The 18742-nt window shown below is 42.4% G+C and overlaps 1 protein-coding gene across 2 annotated transcripts in view; it reads right to left on the bottom strand.

Moving 5' to 3' along the window:
• Positions 1-2062: 2062 nt before the first annotated feature.
• LOC140192966 (CUB domain-containing protein 1-like) overlaps positions 2063-18742 on the bottom strand; it is a 206270-nt gene continuing 189590 nt past the window's right edge. Inside the window, exons 8-9 of one of the 2 annotated variants that reach the window (XM_072250433.1) lie at positions 16182-16281; positions 2063-11936 (exon numbers count right to left, since the gene is read on the bottom strand). In XM_072250433.1, coding sequence (XP_072106534.1) covers positions 11537-11936; positions 16182-16281 — 500 coding nt within the window. In that variant the 3' untranslated portion in view covers positions 2063-11536. The remainder of the gene's footprint in view (positions 11937-16181; positions 16282-18742) is intronic. The other variant, XM_072250434.1, reaches the window with a different exon arrangement.

The raw sequence follows: 18742 nt of genomic DNA, 5'->3' as shown, positions 1-18742 counted from the left end.
GTCAATTTCAGTGATGGTAATTTCAATGTTGTCCTATAGACAAGAAGTACATACCTAGTTTTCCCTTTTTTCCCAAGAAGAGGAGACGTGGTGGTAGTTCACAGTGGTATTAACCGCTCCCACACGGGAGTTCACAAACTGCACAGTTGTCAATAAAGTTCAGCTGAATATCCAGCAAGGCTGGCATCGAGAAGTCTGTCTATCTCTCAATATTGAACACAACGCCACCTGAATTCATTTTGTAGCCCTTTGTTTTATGCCCTGCCACAACTGATGCTAGCTTGGGACTCAGTTTTGGCTGGTATTGTCCAGCATCACTGGTAGCTTGCTTCCTTTTAAACTTACACCTTTCACCTTAAGCAATGCCACTGAGTATTTGAAATTTATTCCCTGGGAAAGAGACTCTTCAAGTTGTGGAGTGTTGAGTAATAACTAGGAGAATAAGTGAACTGTGTCTTTGTACTCTGTCAGTACACTGCTTCAAACAGTATGCGACCACACCCACACTTACATTTAAGATTATATAAATGCTGCCTGATTGGCTGAGTAATCTGAACAGTTCCTGGCTTCTTGTTCTAACATTCACCACATTTATTTTCAAAACTTTTTCCACAAATCAGTATACTCATGACTGTGTGGCTAGGCATAGCTCAAATACCATCTATAAATTTGCTAATGATAGAATCATTGTTGGTAGAATCTCAGGTGGTGACGAGAGGGTGTACTGGAGTGAGATTTGCCAACTAGTGAAATGGTGTCGCAGCAACAACCTGGCACTCAACGTCAGTAAGATGAACGAGCTGATTGTGGACTTCAGGGAGGGTAAGATGAAGAAGCACATACCAATCCTCATAGAGGGATCAGAAGTGGACAGAGTGAGCAGCTTCAAGTTCCTGGGTGTCAAGATCTCTGAGGATTTAACCTGGTCCCAACATATTGATGTAGTTATAAAGAAGGCAAGACAATGGCTATACTTTATTAGGAATTTGAAGAGATTTGGCATGTCAACAAATACACTCAAAAACTTCTATAGTTGTACCATGGAGAGCATTCTGACAGGCTGCATCACTGTCTGGAGGGGCTACTGCACAGGACCGAAAGAAACAGCAGAAGGTTGTAAATCTAGTCAGCTCCATCTTGGGCACTAGCCTACGAAGTATCCAGGACATCTATAGGGAACGGTGTCTCAGAAAGACAGTGTCTATTATTAAGGACCTCCAGCACCCAGGGCATGCCCTTTTCCCACTGTTACCATCAGGGAGGAGATACAGAAGCCTGAAGGCACACACTCAGCGATTCAGGAACAGCTTCTTCCCCTCTGCCATCCGATTCCTAAATGCACTTTGAAGCTTTGGACACTATCTCACTTTTTTAATATATAGTATTTCTGTTTTTGCACATTTTTAATAATCTATTCAATATACGTAATTGATTTACTTGTTTATTTATTGTTTTATTGTGTTTATTATTTTTTTCTCTCTCTGCTAGATTATGTATTGCATTGAACTGTGGTGCTAAGTTAACAAATTTCACGTCACATGCCGGTGATAATCACGTCACAATCCTGATTCTTAAGTAGCTCAGACATGGGTAATACAGCTGGGTGCAGTGAGCATTGAAATATTCTTTAGGCATAAACTCACTGCTAAAGCTGAGATGGATACTGTTGACCACAACAAAGCTACCTCCCATAGCCTAGACATTCACCATGCAGAGGCCAGTGAATAAAAATTTTAAAAAACTGCAGGTGCTGGAAATCTTAAAGAAAACACAAAGTGCTGGAAACACTCAGAAGGTTGGATAGCATTTGTGGGGAGAGAAACAGAGATGATGTTTCAGGTCAGAATCCCTTTGTAAGAACTGGAAAGGCGATGGAGGCAGACATGAAGATGAAGTAGCAGGGAATGTGAGGGAGAGGAATAGTGATCCAACATCCAATCCTATTAAATAACTCTCACAGAGAACTCAAAACAAAAAGCACAATTTTTATTTTTTGAAAACAAAATGACAAAGAATGATTGTTAGAAACACATACGTAAAGGTAAAAACTAAAAGATCATAAATAAAGATACAAAAAATAAAAACATGAAATACGTTATCTTGAAATTTTCTGAAATAAAGTTTCAATCCACAAATATTACTTCTGAAATGCTCAGAATAGCTTTGAAATCCCATTGAAAAACTCAGTGGTCATACAAAAACGTGTGAGATCTACAGGTCATTTACCATAGTAGGCTGAGATCCTGTCAAGTGGACAAGATTGCAACTAGCTGGGAGGATAACAAAATGTAACTCAGGATTCCTTCGTTATTCATTGACAGCAGCACAGAGGAGTCATTCAACCCGATGGATCCATTTTGGGCAACTGTAGAGTACCCAAAGTGCCCGACGCCGGCCCCCTAGGCCTGAGTCGACGTAGTAGTCTTATTGCCTGTACCCCTGCAACTTGATCTTTCTCAGGCCCATTCCTATGTTTCTCTTGTCATTCACCAAACTTTGAGCATTTACACCAATTACATAATGATCAACTTGTCTTTGGAATGTGGGAGGAAATCAGGAGTTACAGGAAGAGTGTGCACAGGCAGCCCCGGATTTCAGGACTGGACCCAGGTCACTGGAGCTGGGAGGCCCGCGAAGAAACAAAGCTGTGATCGCTTTGTAGGGTGGTTCACTGTGACTGGTTTTGCTGTCATTCCTAGCATAAGAACAGATGGTTGAAATGTGTGATTTTAATGCTGAGAGAGTTATGGGTAAGGATGATAAACTTTCAGCATGGGTCAGTAGTGATCCATGCTCTAAATTCATCATCCTTACCCATAATATGTTATATCTACAAAAGAAACTTGGTTGATAGAGGGGAAGGAATGGATGCTTAATGTTGCAGACTTTCGATGGTATAAAAAAGATAGAGGAGGTGGTAGGGGGAGGGGGGAGATGCTCCACTCTTAATCTAGGACACAGTTGTACTCAGTGAACATAATGGAGAGCTCACCACTGAGTCTATATAGCTAGGACTTAAAACTAAGGGACAACGTTCTAATAAGATTATACTGTAGACCCCTCATTAACTATTGGGACATTAAGGAACAGATATGCAGGTAAATATGACAAGGTTGTAGCAGGTGACTTCAACTTCACCATTATGGACTGGGACTGGGTTGAAATTTGTTATTTGCATCCAGGAGGGTTTCTTAAATCAATAACGAAGATAGTCCAACAAAAGGAATGATCAAGCTGGACCTGGTGTTGAGTAATGAGCCTGGCCAGGTGTCTGAACTTTTAGTGGAGAACAGTTAGGGAATAGGGATCATAATTTGTTAACTTTTAAGATAGCTTTGGATAAGTGTGGACCTTATGAATGACTATCAAATTGGAGCAGGGCAAATTGCAGGTACAAGGGATAGTTAATCGGGAATAGCTGTTTACAGAAGGGGTTCTTGACCTGAGGTCCACAAACCCCCTCCCCCCGGTTAATGGTAGGGGTCCATTTCATAAATATGTTAAGGACCCTTGGTTTATAGGAAAACTCACATCTGATCTGTGGAGTGTGTTTAAAGACTAAAGGTACAGAGTACAGAAAAGTATCTTCTAGCGAGAAGGAAGGACAATGAAGGGAAAGTAAAGGAAAGAGATGGTGAATTTAGTTAAGAAGACAAAGGAAGCTAAAATCAAACAGTACCCTTGAGGATTATAAAGACGCTAGAAAAGAACTCTGGAAGGGAATTAGGAGGGACAGGAGGGGCCATGTAGGTCTTTGCCAAGTAGGATCAAAGGTATTCCAAGCCATTGTATACATCATCAAGAATGAGAGGATAACTAGGGGGTAGGTATAACTATTCAATAATCAAGGAGGGAACACGTAATTATGGATGAGGTCCTAAGTTAGTATTTTTGTCTGTATTTACTAAGGAGATAAGGAGATCAATGATATAAGGAAGGAGGTAGTATCGAGTCTTTTAAAGAACATTAAAGAGGCTGTCCCGAGGACCTGATGGAATATATTTCAGGTGATTGAGAGAGGCTAGACAGCGGATTTCTTGGACTTTGATCAATAACTTCACATATTCTCTCACCACAAGTGAGGTCCTGGAAAACAAGGCTGGAGAGGTAGCAATGTGGGAAAAGGAAATGGCAGATGAACTATTTTGCATTAGTGTTCACTGTGGAAGACACTAGCAGTATGGTGGAAGTTTGGGGGTCATGAAGTGTGTGAAGTTGCCATTACTAGAGAAGGTTCTTGGGAAGATTAGAGGTCTGAAGGTAGATAGGTCACCTGGACCAGATAGTGTATACCTCAGGGTTCTGAAAGAGGTGGCTGAAGAGATTGTGGAGGCATTAGTAATGATCTTTCAAGAATCATCAGATTCTGGAATAGTGCCAGAAGGCAGGAAAGTTGGAAATGTCACTCTACGCCTTGCGAAGGAAGAGTGGCAGAAGAAAGGAAATTAAAGGCCAGTTAGTCTGACCTCAGTGGGTGGGAAGATGTTGGAGTCAATTTTTAAGGATGATAAATAGGCCATAGTCAGCATGGTTTCCTCAAGGGAAAATCTTGCCTGTCAGATATGTTGGAATACTTTGAGGAAATAATAAACAGGATAGACAAATGAGAATCAGTCAATGTTGTGTTCTTGGATTTTCAGGAGGCCTTTGGCAAGGTACCACGCATGAGGCTGCTTAATAAGCTATGAATCCATGGTATTACAGGAAAGATTCTAGCAGTGGCTGACAGGCAGGAGGCAAAGTGGGGATAAAGGGAGCCTTTTCTGGTTGGCTGCTGGTGATTAGTGGTGTTCCACAGGGGCCTGTGTTGGGACCAATTTTTTAAAATGTTATATATTGATGATTTGGATGATGGAATTGATGGCTTTGTTGCAACATTTGCAATCAATACGAAGACAGTTGGAGGGTCAGGTAGTTCTGAGGAAATAGGGAAGCTACAGGACTTACACAGATTAGGAGAATGGGCAAAGAAATGGCAGATGAAATACAGAGTCCAGGAGTGTCTGGTCATGCACTTTGGTAAAGCAATGAAAGGGTTGACTATTTTCTAAATGGAGAGAAAATACAAAAATCTGAGGCACAAAGGGATTTGGGAGTCCTTGTGCAGGGTTCCCCAAAGGTTAATTTACAGGTTGAGTCTGTGGTGAGGAAGGCAAATGTAATGTTAGCATTCATTTCAAGAGGACTAGAACATAAAAGCAAGGATGCAATGTTGAGACTTTATAAAGCACTGGTGAGGCCTTACTTGGGCCCCTTATTTTAGAAAAGATGTGCTGAAACTGGAGAGGGTTCAAAGGAGGTTCACAAAAATGATTCCAGGATTAAACGGCTTGTCATATGAAGAGGTTTTGATGGCTCCGGGTCTGTATTCTCTGGAATTCAGAAGAGTGAGGGGTGACCCAATTGAAACTTAGCGAATGGTGAAAGCTGTTGATGGAGTGTATGTGGAGAGGATGTTTCCTTTGGCGGGAGGGTCCAAGACCAGAGGACAACGCCTCAAAATAGAAGTGCGTCCTTTTAGAATGGAGATGAGGAAGAATTTCTTTAGCCAGAGGGTGGTGAGTCTGTGGAATTCTTTACCACAGGCAGCTGTGGAGGCCAAGTCTTTATGTATATTTAGGCAGAAGTTGATAGATTCTTGTTTGGTCAGGGCATGAAGGGATATGGGGGAGGATGGGGGGAGATTAGGGGATTGGGGCTGAGAGGAAAATTGGATCAGCCGTGGTGAAATGGTGGAGCAGACTCGATGGGCCAAATGGCCTAATTCTGCTCCTATATCTTATGCTTTTATTTGCTATCCCATGTATTTATATTTATTATGTTTTTGTTATTATTGTGTTCTTTACCTTATTGTGGGGTTTTTGTTGTGCCTCATCGGACTTTGACTCCTTTACACTTGTGTACTGAAAATGATATTAAGCAGTCTTGAATCTTAATTAGCTCAGTTAAAGAGCCTGTTGCCGTGCGACACTTTTCTAAGCTCTATGTTCAAATCACGCAGTGGCCACAAGCAGATCTGTGTGCATGTGGCAGGCTACATCGTGACATTCTACAGCAGACAACCCCAATAGGCGGACCGCGAGAACCAAATGTCTGGACCGCGCCGACCCACTGGCACTTACGTGAACGCACTTGTCATAACTTAAATAAAGTGTGCACTGCTCTAATTAATTTTAAGCTCATCCCACACCGTACACTTGACCTACGCCCCCATAGAGCACGCCACCTACTGCATGCTCTCTACGGTCCTCGACTAGACAGCGGCACGCACCAGCTACCCGCCTGTCATCTAAAAGCGAATCTGTCATCTAAGCGAATTGTTACCAGCAGTAAGTCACGGACCCTAAACCGAGAACAACATGGCCTGCGCGAAAAAGCGCAAGGTCGACCAGGAAAACTGTCAGTTCAAATCTGACTGGTTTTGTTTTATTTTACCGGACCATGCCAACGCTAAACCAACATGCTTAATATGCACGCAGTCTGTAGCTGTCTGCAAATCAGAAAATCTAAAGCAGCACTTCAACACTATGCATGCTGCCAGTTTTAATGCCAACTACCCTGCAAAATCAGGCCAATGCAAACAAAAGATTGCAAATATGATAATATCATATAAGCACTCCATTTTTACTACCTGTAAGTCAACATCTGCACCAGAGAGCGTAACAGCTGCATCACTGCATGTGTCATGGAATCTTGTCAAAGCTAGGAAGTCATTCACTGATGTCAAGTTGATTAAAACGTGTGCGATTGATATGGTTGGCGAAGTTTTAAGTCTTGATGAGAAAACCAAGAAAACGGTTGTGGAGCTATTAAGGACGGTGCCATTATTGGCTATTGCCACAACAGAAGACAGGCCCGACATCAGAAGGATTGCCTCATCCTGTCGCTGTCATTTCTCTCACTGATTGGTGAATGAACCAGTTTATTTTTGTCCATTTGTCAATCTTATTGTGGTATAATAATATTATAACAACAATAATACTGATAATTTCATTATAGCCACACTTCATACTTTAATTATGCTACATAGCTTAATTAAAAAGAACAAGTAGATTAAATGAGAGAACGGAAACAGTGGAAAAGGCAGTACTACTAAAACTCTTTGTGTGGAAGAGAAGTGGTGAGGACTACCATGTTTACAGTGTGTGTGTGTGTGTGTGTGTGTGTTTTAAGTCCCAGATGAGTTCTCAAGGTGACAGCTGACAGTTGTGATAGCTAGAGTCATAATTAAATGGTTGGTTTTGGACTTATTTTGTTTCAAGAGTGCATTTTTTTTCTTGTGTGACCCACAACACAGACTTTGGAATCCCAGGCCTAAGTTATTACTACTAATACTACTACTAATACTACTACCACTACTACTACTAATACTACTAGTACTACTACTAATACTACTACTACTACTACTACTACTAATGATAATAATAATAATGATAATAGCAGCAACAACAACATCTGCCCACAAAACAACTTACTGGCACAATGAAATAAACCCCTGGACGTTTTGGCTCTTGGCTTGGCATGCTTGACATAATTTGGCCCTTGTGGAAACTAATTGGGGAACCCTGTTCTACAGCATAATGCACACTGTAAAATCTGACTGAATTTATGACATTTTGAGGATCCCAGTCAAACTCCCAACTGCTAATTTCAATCAGATTGTCTCTCTCTCTCTCTCTCTCTCTGGATTATACCATGGAGCTATTCCTAACACTCCAGGTTTATCTAGCTTCTCCTTATAACTCAATCCCTCTTGTCCAGGCACATCCTTATGACTCATTTTGCACCTTCTCCAGTTAAATGACATACTGGAAGTACAATTTAGCTTAAGGTAAACAGGATTCCTCAAATTAGTTTGAGGTACTATAACAGAAGATTAAACAGTTCGGGTCTCAATTCCCAGGAGATGAGAAGAATGTGAGGCAACCTTATTTAAGCTTCAGATCTCAGGGTGCTTGACAAGGTGGATGTCAAGAGGCTTTCACCAATGACAGTCACGAACATAATTGCAGGAAAGTGAATTCATTGAAATATAAAATGATTGTTTTTTTGACCCGGTATGTTAATGTACGAACAAGAGGGGAGGCCTGTCTAGATTTGATATTCTGTAACAATTAGGATAGAATTTTGTGTATGCAAATTGTTGAGCCTTTAGGAACAATAAGATATACAGTACATACAAAATATTGAAGACAGCTATATAAGGATTACAGAAAATATGAGCACTATAGTCAAGATGGAAATTCGGATTGCCAAAAGACAGGTTGTTTAGGATATTGCTGATAATGCTAAGATTGACCCCAACAGACTTTTTTCAATACTTTAGTAGTAAAAGTCAAGGAGGAAGTTAAATGTATTAGGAATAATAGAGGGTATTAAATTATGCAGAGAAGGACATAGTGGATACTTGTAACTCATATTTTGCTGAAGTATTCACCTGCGAAGATGTTCGCAATATGCCAGTAAGTATAGAGAAAAATAAGGTTGTTTTAAGTGACTTGCAGATCTTAGAAGTGAGGTCCTGCTTCAGCTGAAAATCTCCAGGGCAAGACAACATATATGCAAGGGTACTTAAAGAGGTCTGTGATTATATATACAAACCACTAACATGTATTTTTAAAAAGTCATTGAAGACTGGTGAAATCCTTAAGGACTGGAAATGGGTTAACATTATCCGGGTATACAAGGAGGGTGACCACACTGACCTTGGTAACTGCAGACTAGTAAGCTTAGCACGTATTGTAGGCAAACAATAATAAAGAATGAATGGAAAAACAGCTGATAAGAACAGACATGTTAGCAGAAAGTAAAGAGGAAATCATGCCTAACTAATATGCCGGAATTCAATGAAGAGGAAACTAAAATTTATAATAACAATAGAGTGGGTGATGCTTGGATTTTCGGAAGGCTTTTGACAAGGTACCCAATGAGAGGTTAACAATCAAATTACAGGAGGTAGGGATTCAGGATAAGGTGTGCAAATGGGTGCAGAATTAGCTGAGAAACCGTAAACACTAAGTTATGGAGAGAGGATCATTTCAACACCTAGAAGATGTTAAAAGGGGTCTCCGCAGGGATCAGTTTTAGGGTCGCTGCTGTTTTTAATTTACACAAATGATTTGATAAGCACATAACAAATAAACTAGTAAAGTTTGCTGATGACACAAAATTAGGGGGACAGGCTGATGACATTCAGACAGCAGAATCAATAAAATTAGATCTAAACAAACTCCAGATGTGGGCAGATAAATGACAGGTGGAATTTAACGTAAGTAAATGTTAAAGTATTACATAGAAACATAGAAAAATATTACATACAAGAAGCAGAAATATTAGATATAAATATACATGGGAGGTCTTGAGTCAGAAGGTGCACTGTATGAGGATTTGGGTGTCCTGGTAGATCCTTCATTATCAACATCTAGACACTGCACAGAAGCGATGAGGAAGGCGAATAGAATGTGGGGCTATATAATGCGCTCAGTGAAGTTCAAGTCTAGAGAAGTTCTCCTTAAGCTGTAAGGTCACCTTCCTAACTGTGTACAGTTTTGGTCTCCATATTGTGTGGGGGAGGTAAAGGCACTGGAGAGAGTTCAGAGAAGGGTGACGAGACCCATCCCAGGTCTGCAGGGTACGAGTTATGAAGAAAGATTGAAAGAATTAAATCTTTTTAGCCTAAGTAGACATAGAATGTGAGGAGACATGATAGGAGTGTTCAGAATCATTAAGGGTATAAGTAAGGTGGATGCCAGCTGATACTTCAAAATTAATCCGTCATCGAGGACACGGGGCCCTAGGTGGAGACTGGTTAAAGGGAGATTTCAGACTAACATCAGGAAGCATTTCTTTACACAGTGAGTTGTGGACACGTGGAACAAACTACCTAATTGTGTAGTTGAGAGTTGTACCTTAGAGACTTTCAAATCTAAACTTTAACACACTAGGAATTTGGCAAGCTGTGTTGGGCCAAGTTGTCTGCTCTTGTCAAAAACACTCTAATATTCTAAAAAAAAAAGGGCTGGCTATTTACAGTTGATATGTGCAGAAAGTTCTTTTCTTAGAGAGGGTGGCGAATTTCTGGAATTTTCTATCTTTAGATGGCGGAGGGCGTGGAGGAAGCTGGATCACATGATTTATTTAAAGTGAAGTTAGATAAAGATTTGATAGATGGAGGAATCGAGAGGTATGGAGAAATGGTACTGAAGGGGAGTTGAGTCCAGCATAGATCAACCATGATCATAATGAATGGTGGAACAGGTCTGAGGGGCTGAGAGCTCTACTCCTTCTCCTATTTGCCTATGCTCTGGACCAGCCTAGCATGTAACACCTTGTCAAATGCCTTATAGATATTACTGCACTTCATCAATTTCTTAGTTATCTCCTCAAAGAACAACCACCCTCATATGCAAAGCCATGATCAACCCCTGCCTTTCAAAATGTACATAAATCCTGTATATTAGAACTTCCTCAAACAAATTTCCTACTACTAATATAAGGTTCATCTACCTGTAGATACTTGACTTGTCCCTATTGCTCTTCTTAAATAAAGGAACAACATTCACTATCCTTCAATCTTATGGTACCTCATTTGTGAATAACAAAGATGCAAAAATATCCACCAGGAACCCAGCAATCTCCTACTTTGTTTTCCATAACGTTCTGAGATAAATCTCATATGGCCCTGAGGATTTATCAGCCCTTATGTTTTCTAGGACATCTTCCACTTTCTTAATACTGAGATTCTCCAGATCATCAACATATTCTTCACTGAATTCACTATCATCCCCTTAATTCTGCTTGGTGAACACAGAGACGTATTCACTTTGGGATCTAACCCATGTCCCCTGACTGCACACAGAGTTTACCCCTTTCTTACACCCTCTTCTTCAAGAAACCCCCTTGGCCCCAGTTGCCTATGTATACTCAGTGGCCATTTTATTCGATACCTTCTGTATCTAACAAAGCAGCTACTGAGTGTATGTTCATGATCTTCTGCTGCTGTAGCCCATCCACTTCAAGGTTCAATATGCCGTGCATTCAGAGATGCTCTTCTGCCCACCACTGTTTGTAACGTGTGGTTATTTGAGTTACTGCCACCTTCCTGTCAGCTTGAACCAGTCTGGTAATTCTCCTCTGACCTCTTTCATTAACAAGGCATTTTTGCCCACAGAACTGCCACTCACAAGATGTTTTCTGGTTTACACACCATTCTCTGTGAATTGCTGTGGATGAAAAATCCCGGGAGATCAGCAGGTTTTGAGATACTCAAACCACCCTATCTGGCACCAACAATCATTCCATGGTCAAAGCACTGCACTACAGACTGAGATTGGGCTGGAGGCTCTGGAAAACACCTGCTCAGGAGCTCCTGGCTCAGTGGCAGGGAAGCTGAACCCTCACTGAAAAAATGTTACCTGGAAACCGACCACTGCTGTATTCACTGGTAAAATCGGTTCATGAAAAGCAATGAGTTGTTTGAACAGATGCCAGCTATTTACACATTTAGACTGTTACACGTACTAGTAAACATGCTTTGCTATGAGCTAGAATCCTTTTCACCATTCCCAAGGAAAGCCACCGCCTCCCCATTGTTTTCTACATCTGCCTTCTTTACTGAAAATGTATATAGATCGTTGGACACCATGGGCACAGCCTCTGGACTGGACCCCTTAGGCACAGTACCACGTGGAGGTGGAAGAGTAGGCGGGACATTGCCCATGGGGCCTTGGAAAGGCCGATACACGTCCACCTCTGGAATGGACAGAAACTGTGTGTTGTTAAAATAATCAGCATAAACACGGTCTTCGTCAATAACAGCGTAAATATGAGATTCATTCTCCTGCCTAGTTTTGCCAAACTTCCGCTGGTGCCTGGGTTTGTGAGTTTTCACACTGGGATTGTAGATACCAACAGCAGGTTGCCTTTGCTGTCTTCTCCTGTGCAAATCAAAGTAAAATGAATTAGTGGTTGACTTGATATCTGCAAACTGCTTCATTCACATCTAGGTGTTACTATACAAGAGGCAAGTTTCTGGAATATATCTCAATTTTGCCAGCGTTGAAGGTGACACTTCCATCAGCGACAAATGACCTTGTTGTATCAAACACCAGAGAACAGAACATTATGCCCGTCTTTCTCACTAGGAGAATACCATGAATGTTTTGTGGTTCAGGGGCAGCTACAGCTTAGATTTAAAAAATACATAATCATCAAAGTATGGAAAGAGCAAAACCAAAGAGAGACAGCATAAAATTACACCCTTAGATGCATTGTGGTATGCATGGAGAGATCTATGGACTCAAGAATCCCTATTTACCTCTCCTGTCAGATTTCCCTTCTCCAGCTCTTTATCCCTTTCACCAACTGACTTCCCAGCTCTTTACTTTCCCCTTCCCCTTCTCCCAGTTTCACCTGTCATCTACTACCCAGTGCTTCTTTCTCCCCTCCCCCACCTCCTTACTCTGATTTCCAATCTCTTTTCTCAAGCCCCGATGAAGGGTCTTGGCCAAAAACTTTGTTTACTCCTTTTCATAGATGCTGCCAGGCCTGCTGAGATCATCCAGCATTTTGTGTGCATTACTTTGCTTTCCAGCATGTGTAGATTCTCTCATTTGCCTTTCTCACTGCCACTAGGTCCTGTGGCTCCTGTTCTTCCATCACTACTCCCTACCAACTCGTAGGTCACTCAGGCTCCCCTCTACCCCTCACCTACCTTCATTCCTATGATATACCACTTGTTCCATGTGACGTTACCTGAACATCCCAACCCTGCTCTCTTTTCTGACACCCTCCCACTCTCTACCCTCTCCTGACCCCAGCTCTAGTCCTTGCTGTGTCTTTACTAGCCCCTCCAACCTTTGTCCCCCATGTCTGCACATCAATGAGTCCTGCACCCGCCATGATGCTGGGCTCTTCTTCTATCATCTCCATCTCCAAGTCTCCTTCTTTGGCAAGGATACCCATTCCACACTGATGACCCTTTTACCCATCTTCAACCTTCCTCCTCCTCTTGGACACCTCGCACTGGCCTCCTGTTTGCTCTGGGTATTTTCGTCTGCTGATGAGATATCAATCATCTCGACTTCAGCATGCCTCACCTTTTTGGACTTCTTACCCACTGTCACTCACTCTCTCTGCACCGATCCCAACCTCACCATCCAATCCCAGACAGGAAGTGTGCTGTTGTAGTCTGGCAGACTGACCTCTACCTTGCTGAGGCCAGGAAACATCTCTCAGACACTCCCCTTACATTTCTCTTGAACAGGAACTCACTAAGGAGCATAAGGCCATTGTCTCCCACACCATCACCAACCTCATCATCTCTGGAGAGTTCCCATCCACTACCACCAACCTCATAATTCCCTGACCCTGATTTGCTCATTTCTACCTCCTACCCAAGTTCCACAAACCTGACTCTCCAGTAGGCTGAATGTTTCTGCCTGCTCCTGTCCCACTACCCTTCAATCAACATGCTTCAACTCTATTTCTCCTCCTTAGTTCAGTCCCTTCTTATCTACATCCATGACACTTCACCTGCGCTCAATCACTTTAAGTTCCCTGGCTTTGATTGCTCATTTTCTTTGTGAATGTCCAGTCTTTGTACATTTCTATACCCCATCAGTGATGCTTTGAAGTTCTCCGCTTCTTTCTGAACAGCAGACCTGACGAACTCCCATCCACTGCCATCCTCCTCTGTTCGGTGGAACTGATTTTCACCCTCAACAATTTCTCTTCTAGCTTCTCCCACTCACTCCACACCAAAGGTGGAGCCATGGACACCTGCATGGGCCACAGCTATGTCTGACTTTTTGTCAGCTACGTGGAACAGACAATGTCCCAAGCCTACACTGGACACGATCCCAGAACACTTTCTGTGCTACACTGTTGACTGCAGAGGTGCTGTTTCCTGCTCTCATGCTGAGCTTGTTAATTTAATCAACTTTACCACCAACTTCCACCCTGCCCTCAAATTTACTTGGTTCATCTCTGACACCTTTCTCCTCTTTCTCAATCTCTCTGCCTCAATTAATCGAGACAGATTATCTACTGATAACTTTTATAATCCATGACCATAAAATATAGGAGCTTAATTAGGCCATTTGGCCCATCGAGTGGACATTTGAGTGGTCCCCCTCAGGTTCGAGTGCACTGTCCGTTTTGCACCAGTTCCTCAGCCATGCATTCATCTACCAAATCATCGTGTTTTTACCTTCACTGGCACGTGGCACAGGCAGCAATGCAGCGATCACTAGCCTTCAGGTCCTGCTTCTCAGCTTTCTACCAGCTCCATAAAATCTCTCTTCAGGACTTCCTCACCATTCCTACCTATCTCATTGGTGCCAATACGCACCAGGACTTCTGGCAGCTCACCCTCCCCTTTAGAATGCCGTAGACCCGATCAAGGCAACCCTGACCCTGGCACCAGGAGGCAACATACCGTCTGGGTGTCTCTATCATGCCCACAGAATCTCGTGTCTATTGCTTTGACTATGGAATCTCCTAACACCACGACAGCCATCTTCACCTCTGATCTCTTCTGAGCCACAGCACCAGACTTAGTGCCAGATACCTGATCACTGCAGCTGACCCTGGTAAGTCACCCAGGCAAACAGTATCGGAAGAGGTATACTTATTATTGAGAGGAACAGCATGCAGGGCTCTGTACTGGCTGCCTATTTTCCTTCCTTCTCCTCACAGTCACCCAGTTACCTGCCTCCTGCAAGCTCGGGGTGACTACCTTCCTGTAGCTCCTATCTGTCACCTCCTCAGTCTCACGGATGAGCCAAAGGTCATCGAGCTGCAGCTCGTTCCTTAACACGTTCTCCGAGGAGCTGCAGCTCGGTGTGCCCGGTGCAGTTGTGGTTATCTGGGATCTGGAGGAATGAAGAATAAAGATGAGAAAGAAGAAACTTACCAAATACTTACCTCGCCCAATCCTCATAAGTCAAAGCCACTCCAACACTAGCCAACTCAGACAACAGTGGCTCTGCTTTCCCCGGCCTTGTTATTAATCACCCTTTCTAATGAATCCTGTTCACTGATTGGGTGCAGTCCAGCTCCAAAGAACTACCACAAAGAGAGATGCCTTTTTAATCTTCAGCCATGAACCTAATGGTTCTTTTGGTGCTGCTGCTCACTGATTGGGTGCAGTCCAAATCCTACTGATCATCTTCCACATCTACCTTGATGATACCTCTTTCCACCCTGTCACTTTTCTCAGTTCCTCTATCTCCACCACAATTGCTCTCAGGATGAGGCTTTCCATTCTAGGACATCCAAGATGCCATCCTTCTCCAAACAACAGAGCTTCCCTTCCACCACCATCAATGCTTCCCTCACTCATATCTCTTCCATTTCCCACACATCTGCTCTCACTCCATCCTCCTGCCGTTATTACAGGGATAAGTTACCACCCAATAAGCCTCTGTATCCAGCATATCATTCTCCATAATTACCGCCACCTATAATGGGATTCTGCCACAAAGCACATGCTCTCTTTCTCCACTTCCTGCTTCCCACAGGGAATGATCTCTACATGGATCTGTTAGCCACTCGTCTCTTCACACTGATCTATCTCCTGGCCGTTCTCCCTGTAAGTGGGACACGTGCTCCTACACCTCCTCCCTCTCCTGATCCACGGCCCCAAACAGCCCTTTCAGGTGAAGCAGCTCTTCACCTGAGAGTCTATCAGAGTCACCTGTTGTAATCAGGGCTCCTGGTGGGGCCTCCTCCACACCGGTAAGACCTGACATTTTTTGGGGGATCGCTTCGCTCCTTCTGCTACAAAAGGCGGGAATTCTGGTGGCACCTATTTCAATTCGACTTCCACTCCCATTCTGATGTCGATTCATGGCCTTCTTCAGGAAGAAGTACAGGGAGCTGAAGGGAAGGGCAGAGGGAGTATGAAGGAGAAAGGAAATAGAGTGGTGGGAAGGGGAGGAGAGCTACAGATGGAGTGGAGGGAAGAGGAGAAAAAGACTTTTTGGGAGGACAAAGTGAGGTGGAAGTAGAGGGAATAGGCAGATAGGTCTGCAGGGAGGGGAAGGCATTTGGGGTAGGAGGGGGGTTAGGAAGTAGAGGAGGGTGAATGAAGATAGGTTTGAAGGTGGGAGAGAGGAAATGGAAAACTGTGAGGAAATAGGAAGGGGAAGAAGGGGAGGGGAAGATGTGAGGATACCTACCGTTTTCGCAGACAACACATGATCACAACAAAAGCGGCAACCAGAGCCAATCCTCCCACTGCTGCGACACAGATCATCAGCACCTTCATGTTATCTGTGTCTCAAAGCAAAATTGTTGGGATTAAACAGAGAAAAAAATTTCAAAACACTTAAATTTCTGTGGACCCTTTCAAACCTTTTCACCACACTTTCCCTGCTCTAACCTCAACAGCTATGATGAGGAAAGTTACGTAGTCATCATAGTTCAGGCAAAACCTGACTTTCTACATGAAGGTAAATAACATAGGACAGCGAAACCTTGGTTGGGCTGTGGACTAGGGAAATACGGACAAGACCATTCGAAAGGGCAGATTTTGAACTTTGCCCCATTGAACACTATGCTCTAATTCACAGGAATTCCATCATTGCTTGACTATATTAATAGCAAAAGGATAGTGAGGAATAAAATTGGTCCCTTAGAGAATCAGAGTGGACGGCTATATGCGGAGCTAAAAGAGATGGGGGAGATTTTGAACAATTTCTTTTCTTCAGTATTCACTAAGGAGAAGGATATTGAATTGTGTAAGGTAAGGGAAACAAATAGGGTAGTTATGGAAACTATGATCATTAGAGAAGAGGAAGTACTGGAGCTTTCAAGGAATATAAAAGTGGATAAGTCTCCTGGTCCTGACAGGATATTCCCTAGGACCTGGAGGGAAGTTAGTGTGGAAATAGCAGGGGCTCTGACAGAAATATTTCAAATGTCATTAGAAACGGGGATGGTGCCGGAGGATTGGCGTATTGCTCATGTGGTTCTATTGTTTAAAAAGGGTTCTAAGAGGAAACCAAGCAGTTATCGGCCTGTGAGTTTGACGTCAGTGGTGGGTAAATTGATGGAAAGTATTCTCAGAGATGGTATATATAATTATCTGGATAGACAGGGTCTGATTAGGAACAGTCAACATGGATTTGTGCATGGAAAGTCATGTTTGACAAATCTTATTGAATTTTTGAAGAGGTTACTAGGAAAGTTGACGAGGGTAAAGCGGTGGATGTTGTCTATATGGACTTCAGTAAGGCCTTTGACAAGGCTCCACAGAAGGTTAGTTAGGAAGGTTCAATTGTTAGGCAATTGTAATATTGAAGTATTTAATATTTAAGTATTTTATATTTAAGAATTTTATATTTAAGTATTTAATATTTAGGTATTTTATCTATTTTCTATTTTCTATTTATGATTTCTAATTTAAATTTTTTAATATTGACTAATTTTTACTACTTTTAATATTTTTAGTATTTAATATTTGTAAACCAGGGAGCGGAAAGCGTAGAATCAAATATCGCTGTGATTGTACGTTCTAGTATAAATTGTTTGGCGACAATAAAGTATAAAGTACAAAGTATAAGTATAAAGTAGTAAAATGGATTCAGCGGTGGCTGGATGGGAGACGCCAGAGAATAGTGGCGGATAACTGTGTGTCAGATTGGAGGACAGAGTGTAGCGGTGTGCCTCAGGGATCTGTACTGGGTCCAATGTTGTTTGTCATATATATTAATGATCTGGATGATGGGGTAGTAAATTGGATTAGTAAGTATGCAGATGATACTAAGATAGGTGGAGTTGTGGATAATGACGTAGGTTTTCAAAGCTTGCAGAGAGATTTAGGCCAGTTAGAAGAGCGGGCTGAAAGATGGCAGATGGAATTTAATGCTGATAAATGTGAGGTACTACATTTTGGTAGGACTAATCAACAGAGAACAGAGGGATCTAGGAATAATGGTGCATAGTTCCCTGAAGGTGGAATCTCATGTGGATAGGGTGGTGAAGAAAGCTTTTGGTATGCTGGCCTTTATAAATCCGAGCATTGAGTATAGGAGTTGGGATGTAATGTTGAAATTGTATAAGGCATTGGTAAGACCAAATCTGGAGTATTGTGTACAGTTCTGGTCACTGAATTATAGGAAAGATATCAATAAAATAGAGAGAGTACAGAGAAGATTTACTAGAATGTTACCTGGGTTTCATCTCCTAAGTTACAGAGAAAGGTTGAACAAGTTGGGCCTTTATTCTTTGGAGCGTAGAAGGTTGAGGGGGGACTTGATAGAGGTGTTTAAAATTATGAGGGGTATTGATAGAGCTGACGTGGATAGGCTTTTTCCATTGAGAATGGGGGAGATTCAAACAAGGGGACAAGAGTTGAAAGTTAAAGGGCAAAAGTTTAGGGGTAACATGAGGGGGAACTTCTTTACTCAGAGAGTGGTAGCTGTGTGGAACGAGCTTCCAGCAGAAGTGGTTGAGGCAGGTTCAATGTTGTCATTTAAAATTAAATTGGATAGATATATGGACAGGAAAGGAATGGAGGGTTATGGGCCGAGTGCAGGTCGGTGGGACTAGGTGAGAGTAAGAGTTCGGCACGGACTAGAAGGGCCAAGATGGCCTGTTTCCGTGCTGTAATTGTTATATGGTTATATGGTTATTATGGGAATCATATCAGCTAACACTGTTACCACAGTAGTGAAAGACAATAATATGTGGGCTGGGCCTGGATGTAACACAATTTCTTCCGTCCAGATTCCCCATG

The sequence above is a fragment of the Mobula birostris genome, unplaced genomic scaffold (genome assembly GCF_030028105.1).
Source record: "Mobula birostris isolate sMobBir1 unplaced genomic scaffold, sMobBir1.hap1 scaffold_321, whole genome shotgun sequence".
Taxonomy (NCBI): Eukaryota; Metazoa; Chordata; class Chondrichthyes; order Myliobatiformes; family Myliobatidae; genus Mobula; species Mobula birostris.
This window is presented reverse-complemented; position numbering and strand designations above follow the sequence as displayed.